Here is a 25,747-nt window from a genome sequence, read left to right on the forward strand (position 1 = left end):
AAAGCCGGGTGGGAGGAAACTGAGTACTGAGATGAATACCCAAGCGCGTGCCGAGCCCTGCAAGGTTCACATACCCGCCTGAATGTCCCGGGGAACACGGGACAAGTATGTGGCAGCTGGGGAAGGCACTCATGAAGAGTACAACTCGTCTTAGTCATTTATAAGAGTCAAGAGGAACTCAATAGTTGAATTTGAATTACCAATGCGAAAGGTGTTTAGAGACCATAACCAGCAACCCTCTGAGGGAAATAACGTGCATGAAGAGACTGTAACTCGTCCTAGTTCCAAAGAGGAGACAGAAGGACTAAAGTTGTTTAACTGGCAACTTGAGGAGGGGCAAATACCAAATAAACTCAAAAAGGTAATGGAGAGAGAGAGAGTGGAGACAAATACCCTAGGAGGAAGGGATACAGTCTCATAAGCCAAGAGAGGAAGATCAGAGAAAACACGACCCAAAGCAGTGTCTTGGTTTGATAAATGAGTACCAACACAGGTTGGGTGATATTGTATGTATATTTGTTCTATATGAAGCGCTTAAGCGTAAGTGCTATATAATAACACATCATTATCGTTTGGCCTTGGACGTCTGGTTGCATTCACAGTGATTTGGTAATATGGGCCTATACGCACTGGTATTAACGATACATATGGTGATCCATTCCTGTATTAAATGTATATCACTTCACAGTGATATCGTAACCATATTGTTTGTAGTGTACTTTAAAACAATGCTCTGCAATGCCACTTCCTGTTTTGTCGTGGGGTGAAAGGTCGCGTTCCATTGTTTCCTGTGATGTCACTTCGAGGTGGGGGGTCAAATGACATCACTTCCTGTGATGTCATCAGAGGTCAAGGGTCGTGTGGTGTCACTTCCGCTACCCCTGGCATTTTGGTGAACTAACGTCCCTGCCTTTGCGCCATAGTACGTTACTGCTTCAAACCACTTCAATGTGACATCTTCTGACAGCTTAATATGCCACCACAGTTCAAGTACTACTACTACTACTGCTCTGTCTTTTGGAATGGTTAGTCAGGCTCTGACAAGACGCTTCAAACTCTTCAGGTAGGCAAGGCACTCTACTTTTAATGACTTTCTAAAAAGGAGCAGCCTCTTTGCCTCTTGCGTCCTTCTGACTGCCTTAAGAACAACCTGATTATGCCCACAAGACTCCCTTCTTTCTAGCTTCCGCAGTCTTTAGCACCACAGGTTGTATTTTACTTCAAAGTATTCTTCACAAGCATTTGTTTCCCCTTTCCCAGCTTTACTCCCACCTTTCTGCCAGTCATCAGTAATTACCCAGAAGCTTATGTGCCACTCTCTCAGCTTCAGGCAACAACGGTGTACTTGTTTCTTAGGCCACTTGGCCGTTAACAACGTCACAGTATAATTAGATGGCTCTTTAATTCTGGGCAAGACCAGGTTTCACTATGAAAAGGGGTTGCTCTTGGCTTGGATAATGTGTGTTCTTCTTTTCAATACTTTTACTTCTTTGAAATAGAACAATTGTCACTTCTGGGTACTGTATAGGGATCAGTCCTTCAAATGAGAACACAATCGGGTACAGGTGACCTATCTCTTTAAGCAGATTTTAAGGTTGAATGAAGACTTGTATTCCCATGTAATGGTAAAGGATGAGATTCCGACTCCCATTAGGAATTACAATTGGGCACACACAATCTCCTTTTGATGTGTTTTTCACTCTTCGTAACTTGTAACTCGTATAAAGGCACTGTTGGGTATTTGGTAATGGTTTCCAAGAGCGTTCCCTCTTGTTAATTAGGGACAGGCAACCTCTCTGTTAGATAATAATAGTCTTTAAATGCTTCAACAGCGGATTTCAAGGATGTTCGCTTCCAACGCAAATGCTGATCTTCAACTTAATAGGCGCGTGCTACAATTCCATTGTTAATAAGAGTTCAGATAAAGCAAACAGCTTTCCATCGCATTAAGCAATATGCAAGTCACTTATGTGCTGGCTATAGTTACCGGCAAGGCTTGTGCAGTGTGTTTGAACGCCGACCTTCACTTGCCGGCTTCATTGACACTGGTTTTCCGGGTGCCACTGTTTCACCCCCGACTTCCTCTACCACTTCTTCTGCTTCAAGCTCGCTGTGTTCCCACACCCTACTCCAGCACAGGTGTCTTTGGTCTGGCAACTTGATTTGGGAGTTCCTTTTCTTCCTGAGACCTTTGGCTTGCCTTCTCCTTCTGGCCTTTGTCTTCTGCACGTTCACAGCTCTGAAATCATTGCAATCCGGTTCACATATGGAAAACTCAACCTCTTGCATGTCTTCCTCTGCTCAGCGTCTGCACTTCAGGTTTTGGGAGACCAGAACTTGCAGGTGAAATCTGTTGTCTCCATATTCCAGCGTCCCTTCTGTGCCCCCACTTCTTTGTGATTTGCCAGCCTTGTGCTTCTCCTTTGCTACTACTGCTACAGCCAGCCTTCCAGTTCTCGTTCCACTCCTTCTACTCCCCTTTTCGTGATGGGGCCTTTTATGCCTCACAGATTCTAAGATTGTCTTCAGGTGTGGGCTATTGGCCTTAATTGCCTGATTACTGCAATGGCTACTATGCTTAATTTCCTGACTACTACATCTACATGCTTCTTCAGCCCTCTTCTTCATCTCAGTACCTCTAAGATTCTGGGACTTGTAGTTTCTTTGAACAAAGTTAGGTTTTTCCACTTTTAAAGTATTTGTAAGGGTAGATTTAATTCCGTTAAGGCTTTTAACAGAGGGACTATGATGATTAGTAGTTATCGCAGAGGAAGAGGGTTTAGGAAGGTATTTAGTTTGGAATACCAAAAAGGATCTTTCTTTTGGTATAGTTTGTTCTGATTTTATAACCTTGGGGTTACACAAGCTTATATCTAATATGAGGTTGAGTAACATTAAAATGGCAATAAAATGTAACCTCTTAAGGTACAGTGGTAAGAATCTTCCTGTCCGAGGAAACGTACTGTGTCTCATCCCACGGAATCTCCTCATCACCATGGGCCCGGTCTCCTCCTAGGTCATCCTCCCGCAGTATACCCCCCTCTCCTCCCCACCCAGGGTTGGTATCAGGAATCATCTGCCTTCCCCATGCCGCCTGGGAAGAGACTTAATGAAGGATGCGTAGGATTCTTGACCATATCCTTAAGGAAAGCACACACCCCAGGAGTGTTGTCCAAGAATTAAAAGAGCTCGTGGAGCAGATATCTAGGTTTTATTGAAGAAGATTATAAATGGAGGAAACAGGTGAAACAGAGACGTTTCATTCAGAGACTATTGAAGAAAAATCACCAACCCAAGAGAATAAGTATCTTACCTTGGAGTTATTTATCTTAGTGGCAGGTTCAGGTAGAGTTGGGTTTGGACCGAGGGCCTTTTTATTTTAAGACTTCATGACGAGTTCTATTAGATAGGTAGGATGAACCCTTTAGCGATGGGGAAAGTTAGGCCTTAAATATATAATTTCAATAAAACAGATTCCTCCTTCCGACCTGCCAGAGCTGCAACATGAGAGGGTGATTATAATTATAATTGAAATTGTTCTTTTATAACGCGCCTAATACCAATAAGTGGTTTCTAAGTACGGGTCACGTTTTGAACCTGTGCTGCGCTGCATTTTCTTGCTTCCAAGACAAACTCTTTGCCCCTGAGCTATCCTTTTCCCCCCCATGTCCTTGTTTTATGTAGATGCTACACCTGCCTTGGGCTAGTTTGGCTTTGACCTCTGTGGTGGGATACCAAGGTGTCGCATCTGGATTAGGCTTAATTTTCACCATTTTTGACTCCTGATCCCAATAGTGGTGTTCATAGTTCCATGCTTCATCTCGAAATTATGGAATAAGAGTAGGCATTTCTTTACCACTCTTCAATTTTTAGTGAACTGTGGTGCATTCCTTTAGGTCTATTTTGTTTGATGATGTTGCATATGTTTTTGATTATAAAATGTGTGTGTTTACTATTTATGATGGTTTTTAATGATATATAATATTTGGATGTATTGATTATTATTTTATTGTACATTTTGTATGATTGTAATGGTTTAAGATGATGGAAAAAATCAATTATTATTATGGTAAGCTTTGGAGGATGGATTCTGGGTCTGATTTCCTGGGTTCTACTTTATGTCTGTAGACTGCTCGAGCACATCGCATACTTCTTTATAGGCCCATGAATGCATGTTACCCCAATAGTGGGCCCCATTCCCTGTTCTGCTTTTACTGCTTTACCCCGATTTGTAGGATGCCAATGCCAAGGAGAGCCTGGTTTATTTATAGAAAACAGACGCTTAGGACCATGTGCTCCTGCTTCCACCCTCACAGCTCCATGGATATGTCTGGACAAGTAATGCACATAGTCCCACAGGAGGAAACTATTATTAGTGCCTGATTGCAAGAAGTAAACCTATCTTTCTTAATGTGTATGTATAACTAGGTGTAAAGGAATAATTATTACAAAAACATTTCCAGTTTCCATTTTCAACATTTTTACTCGCTTTTAAAATACTCCCATTGGGAATTGGACATACATTTTTACTCCCCAAGAAATCATTTAGCTGATTACTTTAAAAAATAGTGAGCAAAATACTCCCACTTCAAAATCTTATCTGGCATGCATGCTTTGTGTGTTGCTTCCTCTGCTCTCTGCTGCACTCTCTGAAAGCAGTCACTGCTGGCATGGTTGCCATATTTCCTCACTCGGATGCTGGTGTGGGATCCACAACAGCTCACTGTAGCTCAGTTCTTTCTGCTTTCTATTGGCCATCCCTGGTGCCTGTTTTATATTTTGTCACATTAAGACTCTATTCAGTTTTATTAGGCCATCTCACTGTTAGTTGATTTTGGTTCAAGCCAGAATTGTCTTAGCAATTGGGGCCTGAAGCTAATATAGTTGGGCCCACCTCAGTGACATTGACATCTGTAAATGCCCACACAGTGCTGCTGAGTGCGGATTTACAGATTTTGTGTTGGCCTTGCCTGCTCGGCCCTACCCTTTCTACACCTCTGCTCAACACCACTGGAAGCCTAAGTCTTGGGTCTCACTCAGAACTCCTAAAACACCCCTATTGCCTGAACCCATGCAACCTGCCCGTAGGAGCTGTAATCAGCACACTTTGTATGTGCACTTTCTATCCTTGCCATAAAGAAAGTCTTTTCTTTCTCTCCACTTTTTTATGTAAATGGCCCTTTGTCAACCAATTGATCAGCTTTGATAAAATCGCACCGTGGGCAAGAAAAATACTGGGCTGAGTCGCTGTTATGAAGATGAAGTGATACAATACATTGGGAACCTCCTCCTTTTTCCAAATTCTGGTCACTCGCCCCAAAGACTGATTTATGTTGGACTGGTCCTCAAAGAGAAATATTATCAAGTAGTTATTTGTGGGCAGGTATGCACCGGTTGAGGTAAAAGTCAAACTAAACCAACATAGTGAATTGACAATGGAACAAGGTGAGGGTTCCAGATCCTAGCTCTGGACCATGTTACTCGGGTCAGGACATAGCCCAGAGAGGTAGAGGGGGCGTCTCTGCGCCCACCCTTCCCCATACCACCTCCATGTAGCTCTTAGCTCCGGCCACCTTGCCCTAGTAGCCCAGCTTTCCTGCACTGCAGAGTCCACTCCAGGCCCTGGGACTTTGTCACAGCACCTGAATGTCTATGTTTAAATGTCTGACACGAGGTGCACGCCTGTGTATTATTGCCAATGAGGCAGTGTTCAGGCCGAGCGGCCGCCCTCTTTCCTCTACGCTTCTGCTGCTGTCCTGTTTACCTTCCCAGTTCCCAACCGTGCTAGCAGCTCGGAGCAGCGTGTGCCCGTATTAGACAATATGTCCTTTCAGCTTAGGGTGTGCCTCGTCCTTGCAGAGCTCATCAGATCTGTCATTTCGGCTCGCAGCGGAGGAATGCTGCGAGGTGTACGTTAATGTGCTCTGCCACAGCCTTCCAGATCCTCTGCTGAAACAGATGGGCTCTGCTGTTGCTCATTTCAATGCAGTGGCGCGCACACACAAGATGGCACTGTGAGGGAATGGGACCATGTTTACAGTATGTACGCTTTCAGAGGTGCAGAACGTATTTCTAGAGGAAAGTGTTTGACATTCTCTAGCCAGAACTCAAAAACATTAGCCTAATCAAAGGTTGAACAGTTCTCATTGCCTCGTGGATGATAAAAGTGCTGATGTCTTCAACACAATAATGTGATTTGCTTTTGAATCTGACTTGGATTTAATAGAAATTGCTTGTGAGGTCAGCATTTTCTTCTTTTCCCATTCCCATCTTGCAGCTTTTATCAACATGTTAGTTAAAGGAACTTGTGACTTTGCACCAAGAAAAAGGAGTGAACTGCACTGTTTACCATCACTAGTGCCCCTTGTTCAAAAATCGCATTGGAAACTCAGCACCCTTGTGTGGCTGCTGTCTATACCCTCAGTACTTTTATTCTGTTAATTCATGTATGTCCTTTTGCCAGGGCCTGGGGCATTTCGAGGGCAGTTTGGCGGCTACCGTGGTGCCTCAGGTCGATCCAGGCGTGATGCAAAATACAATTCCAGTCTCACTGGCAACAATGCTGAGAAAGTCACATGGCAGGGACATAAGCAAAACAAAAGAGGCGATGGCTGGATGGTTTTGATTTAACTTTAACCTGTGGCATTGCTCTGGGCAACCCTTAAGACCATTGGTCTTCAATTTACCAAGCCTTTATAGAAAGGGGAAAGACCATTTACAATTCAAGCATGGCCCTATCCCCAAAAGTAGCAGTCCAGCCCGAAGTGCTTAGTCATAACCCTTCGACCTGAAACCGCAAGCATCCCCAAACATGTTTCAGTCTCGTGGCATGTGAGCCATGGAGACATCCACAGTGGGCTCACATGACTTGCCTCTGGATAGCAGCAATGACAAAAGTTGAAGCTTCTAGCATTTACTTCACCTTAAATAAGAGCAGTAAGTCGCCTGCGGTGGTCCTCTAGTGTGCTTTCTGCCAGATTTAGCAGCGTTGTTCGGTGTATATGTCTTGGTAACCTTACCCTGTTTTTGGCCAGTTACAGACTTGCATTTTTGCAATTGTGCTTTTGCTGTGCTGTACTGGATACGTGTTCCTTGGCTACTAATCCTTAAAAGCCTAGTGGGTTTGCATTTGAGATTGTGCTTGAACTCTGGGAACAGCACACATTTTAAATCTGGATTTGAGAAACCTGGTCTGCCTGGAGCTATGTATTCCCTGCTCGAAACAGTAACCCAAATCAGTTAGTCCCCTCTGGTTTAGTACCCATTAGATTGTATCCTCAATTCAGGTGGGTTGGTCACGACTGTGTGCACTTATAATGCCGATTGCTACCGTCAGGGCAGGTTTCTGTTCTGTGCATTAAAGCAGGACTTTGTTGTATTTGTTTAAGGGATTTGTTCTCCGATATCTGCTGTGTTAAAGAGAAAATGTCCTAACCATTATTCCTTGCCCTTGCCGCTCTGCAGAAAGAGCCATGGCCCTTTCCTGATTCTATCTGTCCAATTTCCCATCCATAGAGTTCCCCTCTTTACTCCTGGCTGAGCTGTTTGAAGGAAGGAATTTCTGAGGTTACCTGTAGAGCTCTGACCTTGGGCCTTGACACATTTCCTGCCCAGATTACTGTTTTTTCCTCTTGCTTTCTAGATTTTTAGTTTGGCCTGCTCATTTTACTGCCTGTACAATATGCCCATGAACTGTTTAGGCAAACCTTGGCATTCACTTTGCAGAAGTCTTAGCCGTGCAAGAAAAGTTGTCCGGTAAGCTGTGCTGCTGTGACTTGTTGGAACAAGTGGTAGAATGACACAGACATCGATAGTTTGAAGGTTTTGTTTATTTTGTATATTTTGAGGTGTGGGTGAAGGTTGGGTCTGAGTCACAGATAATGCCGAAATGCTTAACCTTTTTTAGGGCAGGTGCTCTACCCGGGGATGGTTGGCATACAAATAGAGGGGTCTTGTCCTCTAGGCGACGCTCCACCAGCATTTAGAAATCTGGAGTAAATTCAGAAATACATTTTGAAAGGTTTGCATTTGAACAGAAAAACTTGAAGCAACAAATGTTGGATTAAAAAAATCCAAAGATGTTTTTTGTTAAAAAAACAGCAAAAATTATTATGAAGACAGAGACTGAGGACACCAATCCATTTCATTATTAATAGAAATATTTTTTATGAAGGCAGAAAAAAACAGAACGTTTGGAAATGTGGTTGGCCAGGTCCAGAAAGAGGTTTAGCGGCAGGTATCCCCTGTTAAAGTTATATAATGATATGCATGACTTCAGGGTAGAGTGCACAAGCAAGGAGGCTGTCAGGAGGGCCGCAAAAGGATATTCACTTTTAAACACAGCATGAATGAATTAACAGTACCAATACAGTTTTAATTTTTAATATTTCTTCCTTCACACACTTTGAACTTGTTCCACTCTTTTCCAGAGGCAAGAGCTCAGCAAGTTAAATTGGGTTAGTATCTGATCTCTCCCAACAAGTTATTGTGGCATTCCCCAAGGCTCTCCCCTCTTCTTTTTAATATTTACGTTAGATCTTTGTTTTGATATTTTTCTTAATTTTGGTTTGGGATATCATTCATGAGTGGATGACTTGCAAGATTTTATCAAAATTGATGATTCAGGTTTCAGTAGGATAAATTTGTTGAACAATTTTTTTTTTTAAAACTTCAGTTTTTATTGGCATTTAAACGGACACAGTCAACAACAAAGACTTTTTGGATACTCCGTACAGGGTGTCATACACCCCCACCCCCTTCCCATTGTCAGCATGTTCGGGCAGCATTAAAAAATTGTTCATTAGAAAGTCTCAGGGGTGGTAACAGATGAGTCGTACAAAAACAACAACAATCATCTGACTTCACATAGAATTAGAAATGGATTGGCTCCCTCTTCGATGCATAGTCCAGCAGTAGACTGTGCCTTTGCTTCCCCAATGGCTAGGGACTGACCCCCTCCAACCTAGCAGTTAGGCCCCATGCCTCCAGGTAGAACCCCAAGTAATCGTTAACAATGGCTGTCAACTTCTCCATCACCATGATATTACATAGTTTCTGTTCCCATTCCTGTTTCGTGGGGATCCCCTCTGCCCTCCATTTTTGTGCTATAGCCAATCTCCCAGCCCTTAGCATGGCCTCGCATACCCATGGCAACCTATATTCATTCCGGTCCCTGGTCGGGATCTCCAGCAACATCTGGACTGGAGAGGGCCCATGCCTAGCTGGATCTCTGAGTATTCCTTATTCCAGCTAAGAAATTCCTGCCAGAAGTTGTGCATTTTAGGACAATATCACCACATGTGAGAGAAGGAACCCACCTGGCTGCAGCCCCTGGGACACATGGGAGAGGCCCTTGGAAACATGCGTGAAATCTTCAATGGGTCGCTATACCACCTTGTAGTGTCTTGAAATTGTGTTCCATGGTAGAGGTGAAATGGTTGCCATGAAATGTTATCCAGAAAACCTTCACGCAGACCTCGTCTGTAATCTCCTCTCCCGCAAGCTCCACCCAAAACCTTTTGAATGTACTTCTTCCAACTTCTGGGGTAGAGACCATGCATTTGTATATGCTAGAGCCGGAGACCCTACGGGCAGCAGCACCATCTAACCATTTCTCAAAGGGGGTGAGATCCCAGGAGACCAAGGGCAGCCACCCTGCTTCAGTGAATATCCCCTTCAGCCTAAGGTACTCAAAGATCATGATCCTGTCCCGCCCTACTCCCTCTTGCATCTCTTCGAAGCTCCTGAATCGGCCCTGTTCGAACCATTGGCCTACCCTCTCGAGACCCCCATCCGACCAGTTTTGTGCATATTTCATCCCTTGCCTCGCCAGATTAAATGAGGGGCCCAGACGGAGTCCAAAGGAGAGGGCCAGGACGTGAGCATTCTATTAGGTCCACCGTCTCTCCGGAGGTTCCATAGAGCTCCCAGCGTAGGATGTTCCCTTGCCGCAGCCGGGATGCGCCCGTAGAGAGCCCACAGATAGTCTCTCACCTTTAGAGGATGTACTACCAAACCTTCAGAGGATGTAATAGCAGGTCTTCCAGGTAGGTCCAATACGTCCGCAGATCCTCCTTCGAGTGCTCCAGCAACACCCTTAACTGGGCGGCCTCACGTGGGAGCGTGAAGGTTGCCCACTTCACTCTCGGCCGTTGGCAATATATTTAAAAAAAAATGGGCAATACAAATTTCAAGAGAGCGTTCTTCAAGTCATTGAAGAATGCTGCTGGAATCCTCACCGGGAGGGCGGTGAACACGTAGAGCAAGCGGGGGGAAGACATTCATCTTTATGGAGGTCATTCACCCATACCAGGAAAGGGTTTATGCAATATGCGCACCGCCTGTCTCTCTTGGGGTTGGGGAGAGTTGAATATATAACTGTTTGCAGCTGTACAAAGTCATTTGGTGCAAATAGCTATCGCCCCCATGTCGGGGGAGAGGGGAGGGGTCTACTGGCATGGCAACAGTCCTGATCCCTTGCTAAAACCTTCGATTTGCTCGGGCCTCTTACACCCTCCGATGGAGGAATTTTCAAAGTTTGATTTTCAAGATTTAATATTCAACTTTGGTTTCAAACTTTAGGAATTTGAACTAAAGACCTATAATTAAAAGATTAGTATCCTTTTAAGATATGTCCTGCAGCAATAACTGTTTTACAGAATCACATGTTACAGGTGTGTATGGCACTTAATTTCTTCTTTTGATTGTTGGATAACCGTAGACTTATGAAAGCACATGGTATAACATTCTTATTACATGTATTATCAGTTACATTTAATTTAATTCAGGTCTTCTAATGCATTTGTCTTTTCAGGATCAATATTAGCGTTTATGGTGGGGTTGTTCCATATCCCTTTGGCTGAATGTGAAGAACTCTACCGAAAGTTAGGAACAGATGTATTTAAACAGAATGTCATCGTTGGAACAGTGAAAATGGGCTGGAGCCATGCTTTTTATGACAGCGAAATTTGGGAAAAAATTCTCAAGTGAGTAAAGTCAGAGATATTGCTTGTTTCATTGCATAATATTTTGAGAAATGTCTTACCTATTTTGAAACACACTGTGACAGCAGTGATCAAACCTGATCTAGGAACATATCTGCTGCTCTTGTCACCGATCTTGTACTTGAATGAGCACGAACCTTATGTGGTTTGAGGTATTCCAGGTAGCTAAATTATAAATTAATTAGGCCTTTATTTTGTAGACCTTATCCATAAAAGCAAAATATCATGATCCTCAATATTGATGAAAAGAACATGAACTAAAAATGTATAATCCAGATTTAGAATGTTATACTGTAGCAGTACTCTATCGGTTGTTAAATGTCCCCCATAAACGTAGAACGGTTCTAGGGAAAAATATAGTTGCCATTTTATTTTCCACTCCCACACAATCTGGGAATTTAGTTACAGTCTCATCACATATTAATATTATTATGTTTGAAGATCCTGATAGTTTTCTTTCAGAGCAACACAAAAAGAAAAATTACAAAATCATGTGTTTTGATACTAAAGTGACAGTGTGTTCAAAAGTAGTATAATTATCAGGAATAATTGTAACCTGTTTCACAGCTTCTAAAGTGGCAGTGCCATTAGCAATAGTATACATCTCTTTAAAATATTTATTTTACCCCAGATGTTCCCATTTAGGTGCTCCCACCTTTTGCCATCATCCTGCACTTTTACAAAAAAATTATTTTCTTCGATTAGTTGTTAGCAGGTGTTTCACTTCCCCAATGATAATTCCTGAGAAGGTAAACCCTTAAACTCACATCTCAAACATCCCCTCTCTTAAAATGATGCGAGGCATGCCCCTCATTGTCATTTCCCAACATTTTACTTTTTGCCCCCTTGCCAGCATTAATCTTTTAGCATTTAATTTAGCAAACATCCAGACAATTTGGTATGTTGAGTGCTGGTGTAAATAAACGCATAAACCTTTTATTTTGTCTGTTATTTTCTAGTAACACAAGTGATGAGCTGATGAGACCTAGTAGACTCTCCACAGGGCAAGCAAACGTTTCATTCAAACCAGAGTAATTTTTATTTGCATGTACTAGAAGCATTTATTCTAATGCTATTGCAAACAAAACTGCAGTCTCTGAGAATTAATTTCAAAGTTCTAGTAAGATGCTCTGCAAGACGTGTAGACCTGTGCTTTATACAGTGTTACAAGTTAGCAGGTTTCCAACCGTGGGTTTCTCCACCAGTGATCTCCAGACCTGCAGTTGAAACAATGTTGCAAGCTCTGTTTTCTTATTGCTGATTTCTCTGCATTTAATAAATTATACTTTGTCTCCTGACTAAGCATTCCTTTGATGAAGTTACATTGTGGCAAAATCACTGGAAACCAGCTTTTTATATGCAGTCAAAGGGTTTAAACTGCTTACTTGAGGTTTTTCCAGCAAACAATATATACACTGAGGGCACAGGAGTCCAGGTTCCTACACAGGGAGCACTAGAGAATAGCAAGAAGGGAAGAGTGAAATCGAAGATGGTGGTTTAGGCTAGATGAACGCTTGGCCCGTCCTCCTAACACAAAGTGAGGCCAGGTGCACCCAGGATCAGCAACCAACTCCACCCCAAGTATACAACATAGGTGCATAGCTGTTAGGGAGTTTTACAAAAGTCCTCCGTATGTAGGACTTTAGAAGACTGTGACAAATCTGAGGATGTTGTCCCTTCTTCCCTAGGATTGAGGCCTTTCCCATAGGGCCAGGGCAGTGCGTCCCCAGTACAATGGTCCCCCTGGGGGTGGTGCACAGAGGGCGGATCACATGTAGAAGGAATCCCCCTATCCAGCCCCTTTTCCAAGTCCTTCTGCCCCCTCTCTGGAAGCAGCTAATATATATATTGCTGTCAAGTTAGCCAAACTAACATACCTGTCAACACTGAAAAACCAGATAATACAAAGCATTATGGATATAGCCACCCTAACCAACATAACAACATTGAAAACCCAGATCATGTAAAGTATTAGCATGTAGCTTTAAGGATGGTACTGGGATGAAGAAGATGGCAAGGAGTACAAGGATCACACGCGAGCAACCGAGCAAATGGTCTAGTTTCCAAAGGCCAGTGATTGGTTCTGAGGAATACATCGTCCGATGCAGGACTATCAACGCAGTTCAAGTTTAGGCTCAAACAAAAGTGCTGGAGAGACACGAGAAAGGGAGAGCGATGCCCCAAAGAGGAATAGCGGGAGACATACCCAACGTGAGACAAAGCGCTGAAACCTGTGAGAAGCCTCTGTCTGCAGGTACACTGCAGCCTCTGCTGCACGCTCAAACGCTGCCAGAGCCTCCAGGAAGGATACAGCTGCACGGGAACGGCTGATACTGCCAAAAAGGAATCAAACCGGTAGGAGCTGTGAGCGGTATGGAGAAGCGTCTGCGTGAGCTAAGAAGCTGGAGAAAGAGAGTCTGGGACCCAAAATCAAACACAAGACTGTTGTATACTTGGCAGGAGAGTGAACCAAGTGGATACAACGCTACGGTGCGAGTCTGGGACCTGCACCCAAGAGAAAGAGTGTGCCCTAATAAAAGAGAGGGTCTGGGACCCTCAAGTGTATAAGCAACAGTTGTATGCTTGGCAGGAAAGTGAATCAAACAGATATAACACAACGGTGTGAGTGAAGTGACCCGCACCCAAGAGAAAGACGGCCTGAGACCCAAATAAAAGAGAAGTTCTGGGACCCTGAAGCAAATTAGAGTTGAATACTTGGCAGGAGAGTGAATCAAGTGAATAGAACACAACACTGCAAGTTTGGGACCTGCACCCAATAGAGGGTCTTGGACCCAGAGAGAAGAATATTAAAATGTAAAATGGGATGAAGACCATGTGTGCTTTGTCCTTGATGGCTAATTTGGAAGCAGGGCAATATTCAATAGTATGGTCTAGAAGGAGGAAGGAACTATTCTTGCGCTTGGTAATTAGTTAAAGTTCTTAATTAGCAATATAGAAAAAATTCTAGGCTTATTTGGGGGTGTTCTTTATACTTTGGGGAAAAAGAAGCATTACAAAATTCACAATTTTTAAATTACAAAAATACAGGTCAGTTTACAGGGTCCATGTGTTCAGTTCTGGTATTTTTCTAAATGTACAGTTTCATTTTCATAAAGTGTAGCATTAGTTATTTATCCTTGTTTAACAATATCCTCACTTGAGTATTCTAGCTGTCTAATGTTGAAATAATGGCAAATGTCCTGGATGGTTCATTCATCAGTTTAATGTCCTTTCTTATATTGTCTTTTCCATTCCATTCTCATAAAGTGTTTATTTTTATTATTGATGTATCCTTTGTTATTTATTCTCTACATGTGTTTAGCCACTTTGGGTAGCTCATCAGGAGGAATCATGGGTTTTATTTAACCTATGATGACAGAAAGGGGGATATTTGAATGTTTTGTGGCAGAAGATTATACTGGATACATGTCTTTTGTAGAACATTTGAGAGTTTATAGATGAGTATCCTTGGTTTCCAATATTTTCAATATTGATGTACTGTAAATAAGAAATACAGAAATGATGTTTGTTTGTTATGTTAGATGTGATAATAGAGGTTTAACTGAATATTGAATCTTAATGTTGCAAAGAAAATGTATACCATTGTTACCGTCTGTTTTCTGTGGAGAAGCAGTGTCTCTAGTGAAACGTGCACAATTGCACTGTTTTCGAGTAATCAAAATGGTCGCTTATAATGGCCTCAGAGAACGTAATTGCGCAATGTTGTGTGATGACATTGCTTACTGTATAGAGAGAATGACATCATCACGTTACATTCTATGTGATGACGTCATTGTGCTCTGCACTTGTTGGTCTTAATGATGTCAAACGCTTATCAATATACAAGATTTCCTGAAATTGATATTCTTTATCTTTAGCATATCAATATTCCAAATTAAAGATGAACATCAATAATTATAGCATATTTTTTGTAGAAGTTGTAGACCTTTTTAATACAGTTGTCATTTGAAATTTCTTTTATTGATTAATCAAACTAACTATTTTAAAGATTTTTCAAACTCAAACCAATGTAGTACCAGATATACATCCTGTCTGTATTCTCCTTACAAGATGTGTATGGGCAGGGCGAGATCATAAAGAGTGGGTTAAGCACCACCTTCTTCCTACTCAAGTTCGTGCCAATGTACATTTTAGTGCCAGGGGGCTGAATCCCATTGCCCCATTGGGCGCTTTCTTGTCCATATGTGTGCTCCCTGGCTCTCTCTGGTAGCTTTGGGGGTCCATTGACGTTTTCTTGTCACACCTCCTCTCTCCTTTGGCTATGAAGCTAAAGAACGCACCTGGGCCTCTACTTCTGTGTTCCCTGGCAGAGCCGTGTGGTGCCTCTGCTGACCGTGTCCTGCTGCAGAATCAGCTGGTTGCTCGCTCTCTCTCTCTCTCTCTCTCTCTCTCTCTCTCTCTCTCTCTCTCTCTCTCTCTCTCTCTCTCTCTCTCTCTCTCTCTCTCTCTCTCTCTCTCTCTCTCTCTCTCTCTCCCCCCTCGCGGCTGGCTGTGATGGAGTCTTCGCATGGCCCGCTTTCTCTCTTGTTCCACTCTCAACTCGCTGCTCTGCCCGATGGTCTCTTTGCTCAAGCCTGGGCTCCCTGCGATGGGGAAAAAAAGACTGGCCAGTTTCTCGCAGAGATATGGCATACGTTTTTAAGGGTATGCACACATACATACTGACACAAGTGAGGGAGCAGGATTTGGGGCCCTCTCTGCTGCTACTTTCCTCTGCAAGGGTAGGGCTGGCACTTGAAGCGTTCACCTCCTTTGTGGCCTTCTTCAGAGAAGGGCACTTACACACACTTGATAAAGCCAGAGTACTGGCCTTGTCACATAAGAGATGACAATCTTTTTGCCCCAGGCTTGTGCTGTCTTACCCAAGGCCCACATGTTATCTATATGATGTCTTATATTGTTCCGCATCTATATCTTGTGGGAACTGCATTTTGTTGTTCTATATTGTGAACTCATGTCTAGTTATCCCATCTAAAAGACATTGCAGTTGTTCAATATTTTACTCTTCTGTTGTTATCGCCCAGCTAGGCATCCCCCAGGATTTCTATACTGTACACAAATTGTGCATCGGATCTGGATACACCTTGTAAGCGCATAACACTGTTCTTTAATTTGAAAGGGTGAAAGCAAGAGTTGAGCAATGAAAAGGTCCTCTTTTTTGTATGGGGGCTGTGGTATTGGAGGAATCAATATGAAGGCAAAAACAAGATATACCGCAAGCTTCCCACCTCTACCACACACCAGTACTGGGTACAGCCTACTCACAGAAAATGGTGCAAAACATTAAATTTGAACAAAAAGGGCCTCATATCAAAACAAACATAATTTAATATTTATACATCACACAATGTGTTCACATAAAACCAATAAAACACTGCTAGTTGCAGATGTGACTTGCAGAGCGACACAATACCACTATGGGAATTCACCCACAGGGAGAGCTGTTTTCAAATGAACTGTCGAGGTTATTATTAATTTGAAGTAACGTGATGTTAGTAATAGTGACTTCAATAGGGAAACAAAATGTGTCCCACATCGGTTGAAGCAGTATCAAATACACAAAAACATCCAACATGGATTAAGACAGCGTCTACACTTCAATGTGTTTCTGGGACAAGGAATGACACTTCCGTGATCTAACTTTGGTTAGTGTAGTACCGAGCCCCGTCTTCAGGACGCAGAAAAATAGTGGCAGTGTTCAACTATGGTGCCTTAAACCTGAGCATCACAGTTGAGAGAGTCCACAATTCTACAAATGGAATGAGATAAATGTGGCCATCAGGCATGTTCTTGCCCATGGAAAGCAATCATATTATTAGTTTTGCTAATGAAGGTGTTAATTAGCTATTTTCTATATGGTGATTTCTTGTGTTAGTTCGCGTTCCTTCAGAAGGAGGATATACACAACATTAACCACAATGCATCATTGGTCCTGTGGGGACACAATAACAAAAGAGCGGGCAGGCATTAATCACCCGTGTAATCTTTACTGTTGTCAAAGTATATGTGCCGTGATGGAAGCCACTTACTTGCTAACCGCGTACCAATGTAATGCAGAGAATAATACAGCTCATGTAACTTCACGAGGTTTGACCCGGAGCCGAAATATTATCAGCTCACGTAATTGACACGTCCCGTTTTGGTCCAAGGATCAGTAATTTCTTAACGGAAGCCTGCACGAGAGAATAACAGGCATGTGTCTCTTAGTTTATATAGTACAAATTAGAATCATTAGAGTGAAAAAATTGTCACGCCGCATTGTACTGACCTTTCCACACCTCCTAGCATTTCTAAATCCAGCGTTGTGTATCGAAATAAACAAAGGACTGTGGGTTTGTACGCGGCTCTTTCATAGAGAGCCCGCTGTCCCGTGATTGGGTAAACACACCGGTCAGCTCAGTACAGCAAAGGAGAGCACCATCTTGTAATAAACAGGGAGAACTAACAATTTGCCTCTTATTGTGGTACCAGTGAATCGATAATTCACTGGTGCATGTCAGAGCCAGTAATGTACCTATTTGAACAAACAATGTATCATATTTATCAGATACTAGTGCAGCATCTACAGAAAAGTACAGAGGGGCTCACCAGGAGTCTATACAACGCCCCTCAATTGCTCCTCTCAATGTGTCAGAGATGGACGTTGGCAAAAAGGTTACCTCCCTCTTATATGTGGTGTGCTCATTCAGTTCAAGGACATCCCACAAAGTCCATGTATCTTTCACGGTAATGTGGAGGAGGGTGGAGGCAGTGGTTGCAATATTATCCTCTGTGGTTAACACTCATCCACACTGTGCCAGTTAAATGGCTGATCAATGTGAATTCTCAGGACATCAGTGGGCAAATAGATTCCATTCCACGGCTATGTTGAGACCGATCTGAGCTGTTTTAAGATTATATATCCATTTTTGCTCAAGTTTTTTTGAGGGACAAGTCCCTGTCTCCGCCCCGTGGATGCGCTTTAATTGTCTGTATAACAAACCAGAAAATATCTTCGCTTGTATGCTTAGCTTCTTTAAAGTGGGCTACAAGAGGTTTGTCTGGTGTTTCATTTCTTATTGCCGATCGGTGTTCTCCAGTTCGCTGTTTTACGGGTCTGATAGTTTTGCCCACATATAGGAGCCCACAGGGACATTTTATCCCATAGACTACCCATTTCGTCAGGCAATTCGAGAAGGACTTGTATTTCCAGATACGACCATTCAGATCGATTTGTTTGATATTATTGGTAAAATGACATACCGAACACTGTCCACACTTAAAGTGGCCAAATACAGGGGGTAAATCCCATAGTGGCTGTTGAGTAGGTCTACCTGGTTTATTTACAGGGCAAGTATGGACCAATTTGTCCCGAAGGTTGGGCATTCTTTTAAATGCAAACCTAGGGGTGTTTGGTGTAAAGTCGTCGGTTTGGACGATCTTCCAGTTTTTCAATATGATCCTTGTAATTTTCTCTTCGTATGGTCTTTTTTGTTTATTGAGGGTAATATCTCGGTTGATTTTCCCTGCACGTTTCATAGATCTTTTAATGATTCTTGCTGGATATTGCCTATTGTGCAGTTTAGTGCACAGTTCATTACTGGTTTTTTAAAAATCATCAATCTCGCTGCAATTGCGGCGAATCCTAAGGAATTGCCCATAGGGCAGGTTCTCCCGAAGACCTTGGGGATAGAAACTGCTGAAAAGCAACAGTGTGTTTTTGTCCGTGGGCTTTTTGTATAGGGTAGTGCCTAATATATTTCCCTCTTTTTTGAAAATCATAAGATCTAGGAATGCAATGCTTTTATTGTCAAAGGACATCGTGAAGTTTATGGTTGATGCTTGTCTATTTAACCATGTCAAAAACTCCGAGAGGTCTCTCTGGGTACCATTCCATAGCATGAACATGTCGTCAATATAACGGTGCCATGATGTGATCTGTCCGTGGAAGGGATTTGTCTGTGAGAAGATGGTTTTCTCTTCATAATGGTCCATATATAAATTTGCTAGATCTGGGGCAAAAGTAGCTCCCATTGAGGTGCCATGTTTTTGTTGGTAAAACAAATTGTTACATAGAAAGAAATTCTTTGTCAACGCCAGTCTGATACACTCAGCGATGAAGTTAGAGGGTACTGACTGGTCTGTCCTTTTTTCTAAATATTGGTGCATAACCTCTATACAATGATCTTGCGGAATGTTGGTATACAAGGATTCGACATCAAGTGTCACCAAAATGTCTTGAGCCCCCATCTGGACCTGCGAGATAATGTGAATCATTGCAGTGGTGTCTTGAATATAGGATCGCATGCTAGTGACAAAAGGTCTGAGAAAGGAATCTGCATAGATGGATAATGGTTCTAACAGTGAACCTATTGCGGACACAATGGGACGTCCGGGTGGGGTGACAGCATTCTTATGCATTTTAGGCAATACATAGAAAGCCGGTGTCGTCGGGTTTGCCTTAGTTAAAAAGTTGAATTCATCCTTACAGATCCATTTTTGATCGTAGGCATGTTTCATAAGGCTCATGACCTCTTCCGCTAGTGCCAAAGTCGGATTATTGGGTAGTTTTTTAATAAAATTTCACATCACCCAACTGTTTATTAACCTCGATGTCGTATGCGGTGGTGTCCCATAGTACAATCCCACCCCCCTTATCAGCTGGTTTGATTACGAAGGAGGGGTTATTTTCTAGGTCTCGTAATGCCTTCCGTTCCATCTTGGTTAAATTGTCTTTCTGTTGATTTTTTGTTTTAAAGAGATATCGTAATTCTCTTAGTATTTTATTTTCAAATGTAAGGTTCTCTAGAGAGAGCATCATTGGCGTAGGTGTAAAGTAGGAAGGAAGTTTTAGCCCAGATTTGTTCTCTTCTGTGGGTATTCCCTCTTTGGCATTACGGAAGAAGTATTTGAGTTTTAGGGACCTAAAGAAGTTCCTCATTTCTATTTCTGTTGTGAATTGGTCAGCTATTTTCACAGGTACAAAGGATGACCCTTTATTTAGCACATTGGTTTCTGCATTGCTGAGAATGTGTGTGCTAAGGTTGAAGATGGGGATTGCCAGTTGGTCTATGGGGGCTGCCACTGACGCGTGGGCATGGTGCGGTTGCCCCACTGTCTGTTCTTCCCCCGTTTGCCTCGCCCTTGAAAAAATTGAGGTAGTGAACCTCTCTGTGTTTGACTACCTCTACTTGTAGAGGGTTGTGCTGTTATAGAGTCGGAATCACTACTGTTGGAGGAGTTAGAAAACGTAACGGATCTGTTACTCCATGTTCTGTTGTTTGTGAAGCCTCTTGTGTAGGCCTGATTCATGTTTTGCTGTTGGAAAAAGCCTGGGTGTAGATACGGATAAATTGACTCCTCTTTGTAGTTAAAGATATCTTTTTTGAGCTTCCAAATCTTTTTTTCAAGGGTAAAGGTTTTGAATTTTTTCATGTCTTCCTCAATTTTTTCAAGGAGCGTCTTGGTTTCAGGTATTATAGATTCTTCTTGGATCTTTTTTTCCAGTAGTAAAAGATCTTCCTTTTGTTTATTAGATTCTTCCTCAGCCGTTTAAATAAGTTGCCCGCCACACCTAAAAAGAATCTTTTTTCCAGGTCAGTGGTATCCCTACTCTCTACTTGCATAATGCATACAGTATGGTGCGTTTTCTCATAGGCCTTTTTTAATTGAAATTCGTTTTTATTTGTCTTTTAGGTTTCAACTGTGATGCTCAGGTTTAAGGCACCATAGTTGAACACTGCCACTATTTTTCTGCGTCCTAAAGACGGGGCTCGGAACTACACTAACCAAAGTTAGATCACGGAAGTGTCATTCCTTGTCCCAGAAACACATTGAAGTGTAGACGCTGTAATCCATGTTGGATGTTTTTGTGTATTTGATACTGCTTCAACCGATGTGGGACACATTTTGTTTCCCTATTGAAGTCACTATTACTAACATCACGTTACTTCAAATTAATAATAACCTCGACAGTTCATTTGAAAACAGCTCTCCCTGTGGGTGAATTCCCATGGTGGTATTGTGTCACTCTTCAAGTCACATCTGCAACTAGCAGTGTTTTATTGGTTTTATGTGAACACATTGTGTGATGTATAAATATTAAAATATGTTTGTTTTGATATGTGGCCCTTTTTGTTCAAATTTAATGTTTTGTACCATTTTCTGTGAGTAGGCTGTACCCAGTACTGGTGTGTGGTAGAGGTGGGAAGCTTGTGGTATATCTTGTTTTTGCCTTTAATTTGAAAGTGCATTGTTCCATATTGTGTTCTGTGAAGCTCACCGAAAGGCATCACTAACAATAGGCATTGCATTGCTTTACACAGTTTTTCACATCTAGGTATGCCTAATATTTCTGTATCATCAATATATTGTACCCTGTAGTGTTCAAATGGAGTCATCTCTGGAACAGTACATTGCATGGTTGCATTGTGTCCTGCTGTGCTTGTTGGGGAGAGTTATTGTGCTAACTGCCTTCAACCTTAGAGACCCCGAGCTCTTTTGCTGGACTTAGGACTTTTTAATTTTAACCTTTTAACCCTTGAGTGTGTGAGACCTTTTTCCCAGTCTCATGTGTTTTGACCTAATTTGGATGATGTGTTTCCACTGTTTATGGAATCTGACAAACTCCATACGCATCTACGTTTTGTATGATGACAAATAGCACCTTCAGATTGCTCAAAGGTTTACATACCTTTTCTTGTGCGGACTTCGGTTCCCAAGAATAGTATAGTGAAATTGACTTTATTTACCTTTTCTCTTTTTAATCCAGCACACCCCATCTTATGTGGAGTGCTGGGGGCTACATTCTCATGTAACATTTGTTATGTTACCCTCACTACTTTAAATGGTTGGTGGCCGTAGTTTAATGTTCCTACCATTGTGCTTTTCTACCACAGGCTGAATCCTCAGCTGCAGTATCACACCCATGGGTGACAATTTTGTCAAAATGTCCCTGGTCTTTTTTTGCCATTTTCTGTTTGTGAGGTCTTTTTTGGGTTTTACTCTGGATTCTGAGCCAAGTTTGAGACCTTTGTTCGTTTTGCCTTTGGTGGGCTTCAGCCCTGAAGGCCGCCTCTGGCTCCAGTGTGTCTGGAAAGGCATGATGTGAGGGCGGTTCCCGAAACTCCCCTGTCTTTTGTCTCTGGGAATGCCTGAATGCAACCAGTCCTGGCTGGCTGGCTGGCTGTCCTTTCAGGACATGCACCCTGCTGTGTGATTGATACCCTAGGCTTTGCATGAATGGGAGAAAACTGCTTAAAAGGCAAGGGTTTTGGGACTAGAGTCAGAGTCGACCACTGGGAGAAACACCCGACGAAGAAACTGTGAACGAAGCTTGCTACATCCTCCTGGACCTTTGAATTGCCAAGTGAAGCCCTGATGCTTTGCTGAAACTCCTTTTTCAAATCGACAAGATAAGCACCGGATGGGACGACATCTTCCCTATGGGTAGTGGGACCAACTAACCCCGAGACAAACTCCACTGGACCATCTTCCCGGATTGGCTGTCCTCCTTTGCTGCTGCAAGAACTGAGTGCCAGGGATAGAGAAATCCGTAGTCGAGTGCAACGTCTGAAATCCTGCCGGAAGCTCCAGGAGTCTCCTAAGGACCCTCCAGAAGCAGGACAACCAGAGCTTGAGTCCCCTCAACAGAGTGCAGGACCCAAAGAGTGAAGGAAGCCCAATCGGTATACGAGATCCACGACGGTGCTGCTTACTGAGCGCTGAAATCACAAAGTGCTGCTGAACCGAAAAGAGCTAGTAGCTGCCGACAACCTCCAATTTGCCGCCACAGGAGCCCTCTACACGTCCTCCCTCTTGTCCCCACGACTAAGGCTCAGGAACCCATGGTCTGCATCGCTGCAACAGGACAGAATCCAGCTGGACCACTCTTCTCCAAACCAGAGGTACTGTTTAGCCATGGGGTACTTACATCCATGTCTTTTTAGCTGTGTTCTTCTCAGTTGGGAATTACAGCTTGTGACCCTACAAGTGATTTCTACAATCTCTCTAAACTTTGTGCAAGACTTTTTATCTAAGAAGTGTCTCTGCTCCATATACTGTGTACTAATTGACTATGGCTGTCCTGGCTCCCTGCAGGCTCTTCTAGTCCATTGACTTTGATATTTCTGCCCCTCATAGGTCGTAACTTGTTTTAGACTGATACTTCTGAGAAAGGCTTGTCTAGACTTCACTGGAAGATGTAGTTGTCCTCGCATGTAGTGAGAACCTGTTTAACCTTTTCCTTCCTGTAAACCTTTCCTTTCTGCAACCTCAGAATCTGCAAAGTATAACTAGTGATATATAAATGCCATTACTGTCCTTGTGAATGAAGTGACCTCAGAGTGTATGAAGTGTGTACGAAGCATATCCAGAGAGTATCCACTAACTTCTTTGATTCTGAAAAGTATTTTTAAGTACATTTACAGTGTTGCATATCTTGCCCTTTTTAAAGAACGCCTATTTCAAAATTGATGTTATATAAAAAAAAACTATTTGCTGAAGACTTGAATGTAAGTGTTACTTGGTTACTTGTATTTGCGAATTTCATTGCTACAGCTCTACAGCTCACATTTACCCCTCTTGAGATAGGCCTGGCTGCTCGGTCACACTGCCAACCTGTGTAGTACAGACCTATACCAAAAGGTGGGTTACCTAATACCAAGCAGATAAGTGTTGTGTAGTCTGTCACAGTGTTACTACATCCATTCTCAAAGGTAAGTATATATAAGAAACCCACTAACAACCACTCATCCACGCTCACTCACCACATACTAACAAACCATACCAACACAAGTAGTTGGAGAAAACCCTCTCCCTAAACACTCTACATCTCTAGTATTGCGACGCAAGACTCGCCAACTGATTTAAACACTCACACAAATCAAACACTGGAGGTTTGCCCTCTGGAAACAATATGCCTTCAGTGCATCCAACAAAACCACCCTGAAAGAACACCCATGCAAAGGCCAGTTACTCCAGATTCTACACTCATCACAGCCTTTGGGCCTGATTCACAGAACGCTTTCCTATGGGATTGTGCCATTTATAAAATGCTTCTGTGAATCAGGCCCGCAGTCTTTTCCCTCTTCTCGCCTCACCAGTCCACCCCCACTGTCCCTTCCTGATCCACGATAGTTCCTGGAGACCATGAAAATTGCAGTGATCTGCGGTATAAATCCATATAACGTAATCTAACATTAAACGTACATATTCCAGTCCTAAGAGCAAAGTAATCATCGGTGTGCTCTGTGGTAGCCCTACCAGTTTCTTTAGAAATGTATTTTCAGATCTTTCCAAAATGCAAAAGTCTTACCCCTACAACATTTAGTATCCTTTGTCACAAAGTGTTTAAAACAGCATTAAGGCTATTAAAAGTCTCAATTGGTTGGTAGTACAAGTAGGCCAGATTGGCAGATTTAAACATTAGGAAGTGATACATCTGAATAGAGGTGTGGGAGGATTGCTGTCAAGTTGGGACATAACCCTCTAATTCTGCACAGGTTTGCCAACACTTAAGCGGAGTGCAGCTGTTGCTTCTCCCCATCACTACTTGATCTAATATCTAATATTATAGTAGTGGTTAATAGTACTAGGTGGGGATCACTTTTAAACTTCTACATTACATTTAGGGTTAACAACCCCCAAGAAGCTAAATTCACTGGGATATAATCCACGTAACTATGCTGAGTTGCAGTTCTAAAGCTAGGTTTTGGTGTTGGGTCACCTGCTAGTCTTGTATTAACTGCCCTCAATTAAGTATTATTAAATAAAATGCCATGTTGTAAAGCACCAATGTGTACTGCCTATGGGGTTTCAGGGCATGAGTAGGTGGGCCCCAAACTGCCTCGTCATTCAATTGTGTTTCTCTAACAAAGTGCTGCATTCCGACCTCATTTATTTAGGTCTCCCAAAATAAATGTATGAGAAAATAAATAATTAATGTTCACTGTAAACTGAGCCCACAAGATAAAGGGAATTCGCATTTACTTCTATAAAGACCCAAATTAGCAGCCCCCCTCCACTAGGCCTCTACATTGAAGGTTTATGGTAAATACCTTTTAACCAGCTTATTCAATGGTGTAGTTGTCCAGGCTTCCTGAAAACATTACTGGCGCAGCATTTCTTAAAGGCTTTCCATCTACATCTTCTAGCTTGAATTTTGCTCTCGCTTTGTTCCACGACCTTCATTTTACTGGGCTAGTGGTATCACTAAGGCAATGCATTACATTTACTTTGTATAAAGGGCCTTGATGGATAGTAAGTAAAGAGGGGTCAGATGCTGTCGATCTAGAATAACAAATTCACTTGTAGGACAGGGGTGGTTAGGAGTTTGGGACCCGAGGAGGTTGAGGTGACAATATCAGGAGGTGATGAAGGAAGTACAGAGCAGGAGGAAGAGGAGGAGGCAGGGATAACAACAAGGGGAGGAGTCCCAAAAGCCGTAGTGGGAACATCAGGGAGTGGATATGAGACTGAAGAGAAGGGGGACAGTAGTTCCATGGTGAGCCAGAATAGAAAGGTTCTGGCAGACCAGGTCCACTCTAGGCTGGACCAGGAGGTTGGAGGATAATAACAGTAGGCGACGGAGGAAACACCCTCTAGTATACTAAGGGATGAAGAATTCTATATTTGCTTCTCTGTGTTTTTGGATGTAGCAAGATCCCCAAAATATTGCTCGTTTTTCCAACCGAAATCCTGTAAAGTAAGCTTTTGCTAGAAGTGTAATAAGTATATATAATATG

At 42.6% G+C, this 25,747-nt stretch overlaps 1 protein-coding gene across 1 annotated transcript in view; it reads left to right on the top strand.

Annotated features, from left to right (window-relative positions):
• Window positions 1-25,747, top strand: part of PNPLA8 (patatin like phospholipase domain containing 8) — a 188,887-nt gene that overhangs the window by 91,838 nt on the left and 71,302 nt on the right. Inside the window, exon 6 of the mRNA XM_069627957.1 lies at window positions 10,814-10,985. Within this exon, the coding sequence (XP_069484058.1) occupies window positions 10,814-10,985 (172 nt within the window). The remainder of the gene's footprint in view (window positions 1-10,813; window positions 10,986-25,747) is intronic.

The sequence above is a fragment of the Ambystoma mexicanum genome, chromosome 12, assembly GCF_040938575.1.
Source record: "Ambystoma mexicanum isolate Mex_15411 chromosome 12, UKY_AmexF1_1, whole genome shotgun sequence".
In the NCBI taxonomy this organism is placed as follows: domain Eukaryota; kingdom Metazoa; phylum Chordata; class Amphibia; order Caudata; family Ambystomatidae; genus Ambystoma; species Ambystoma mexicanum.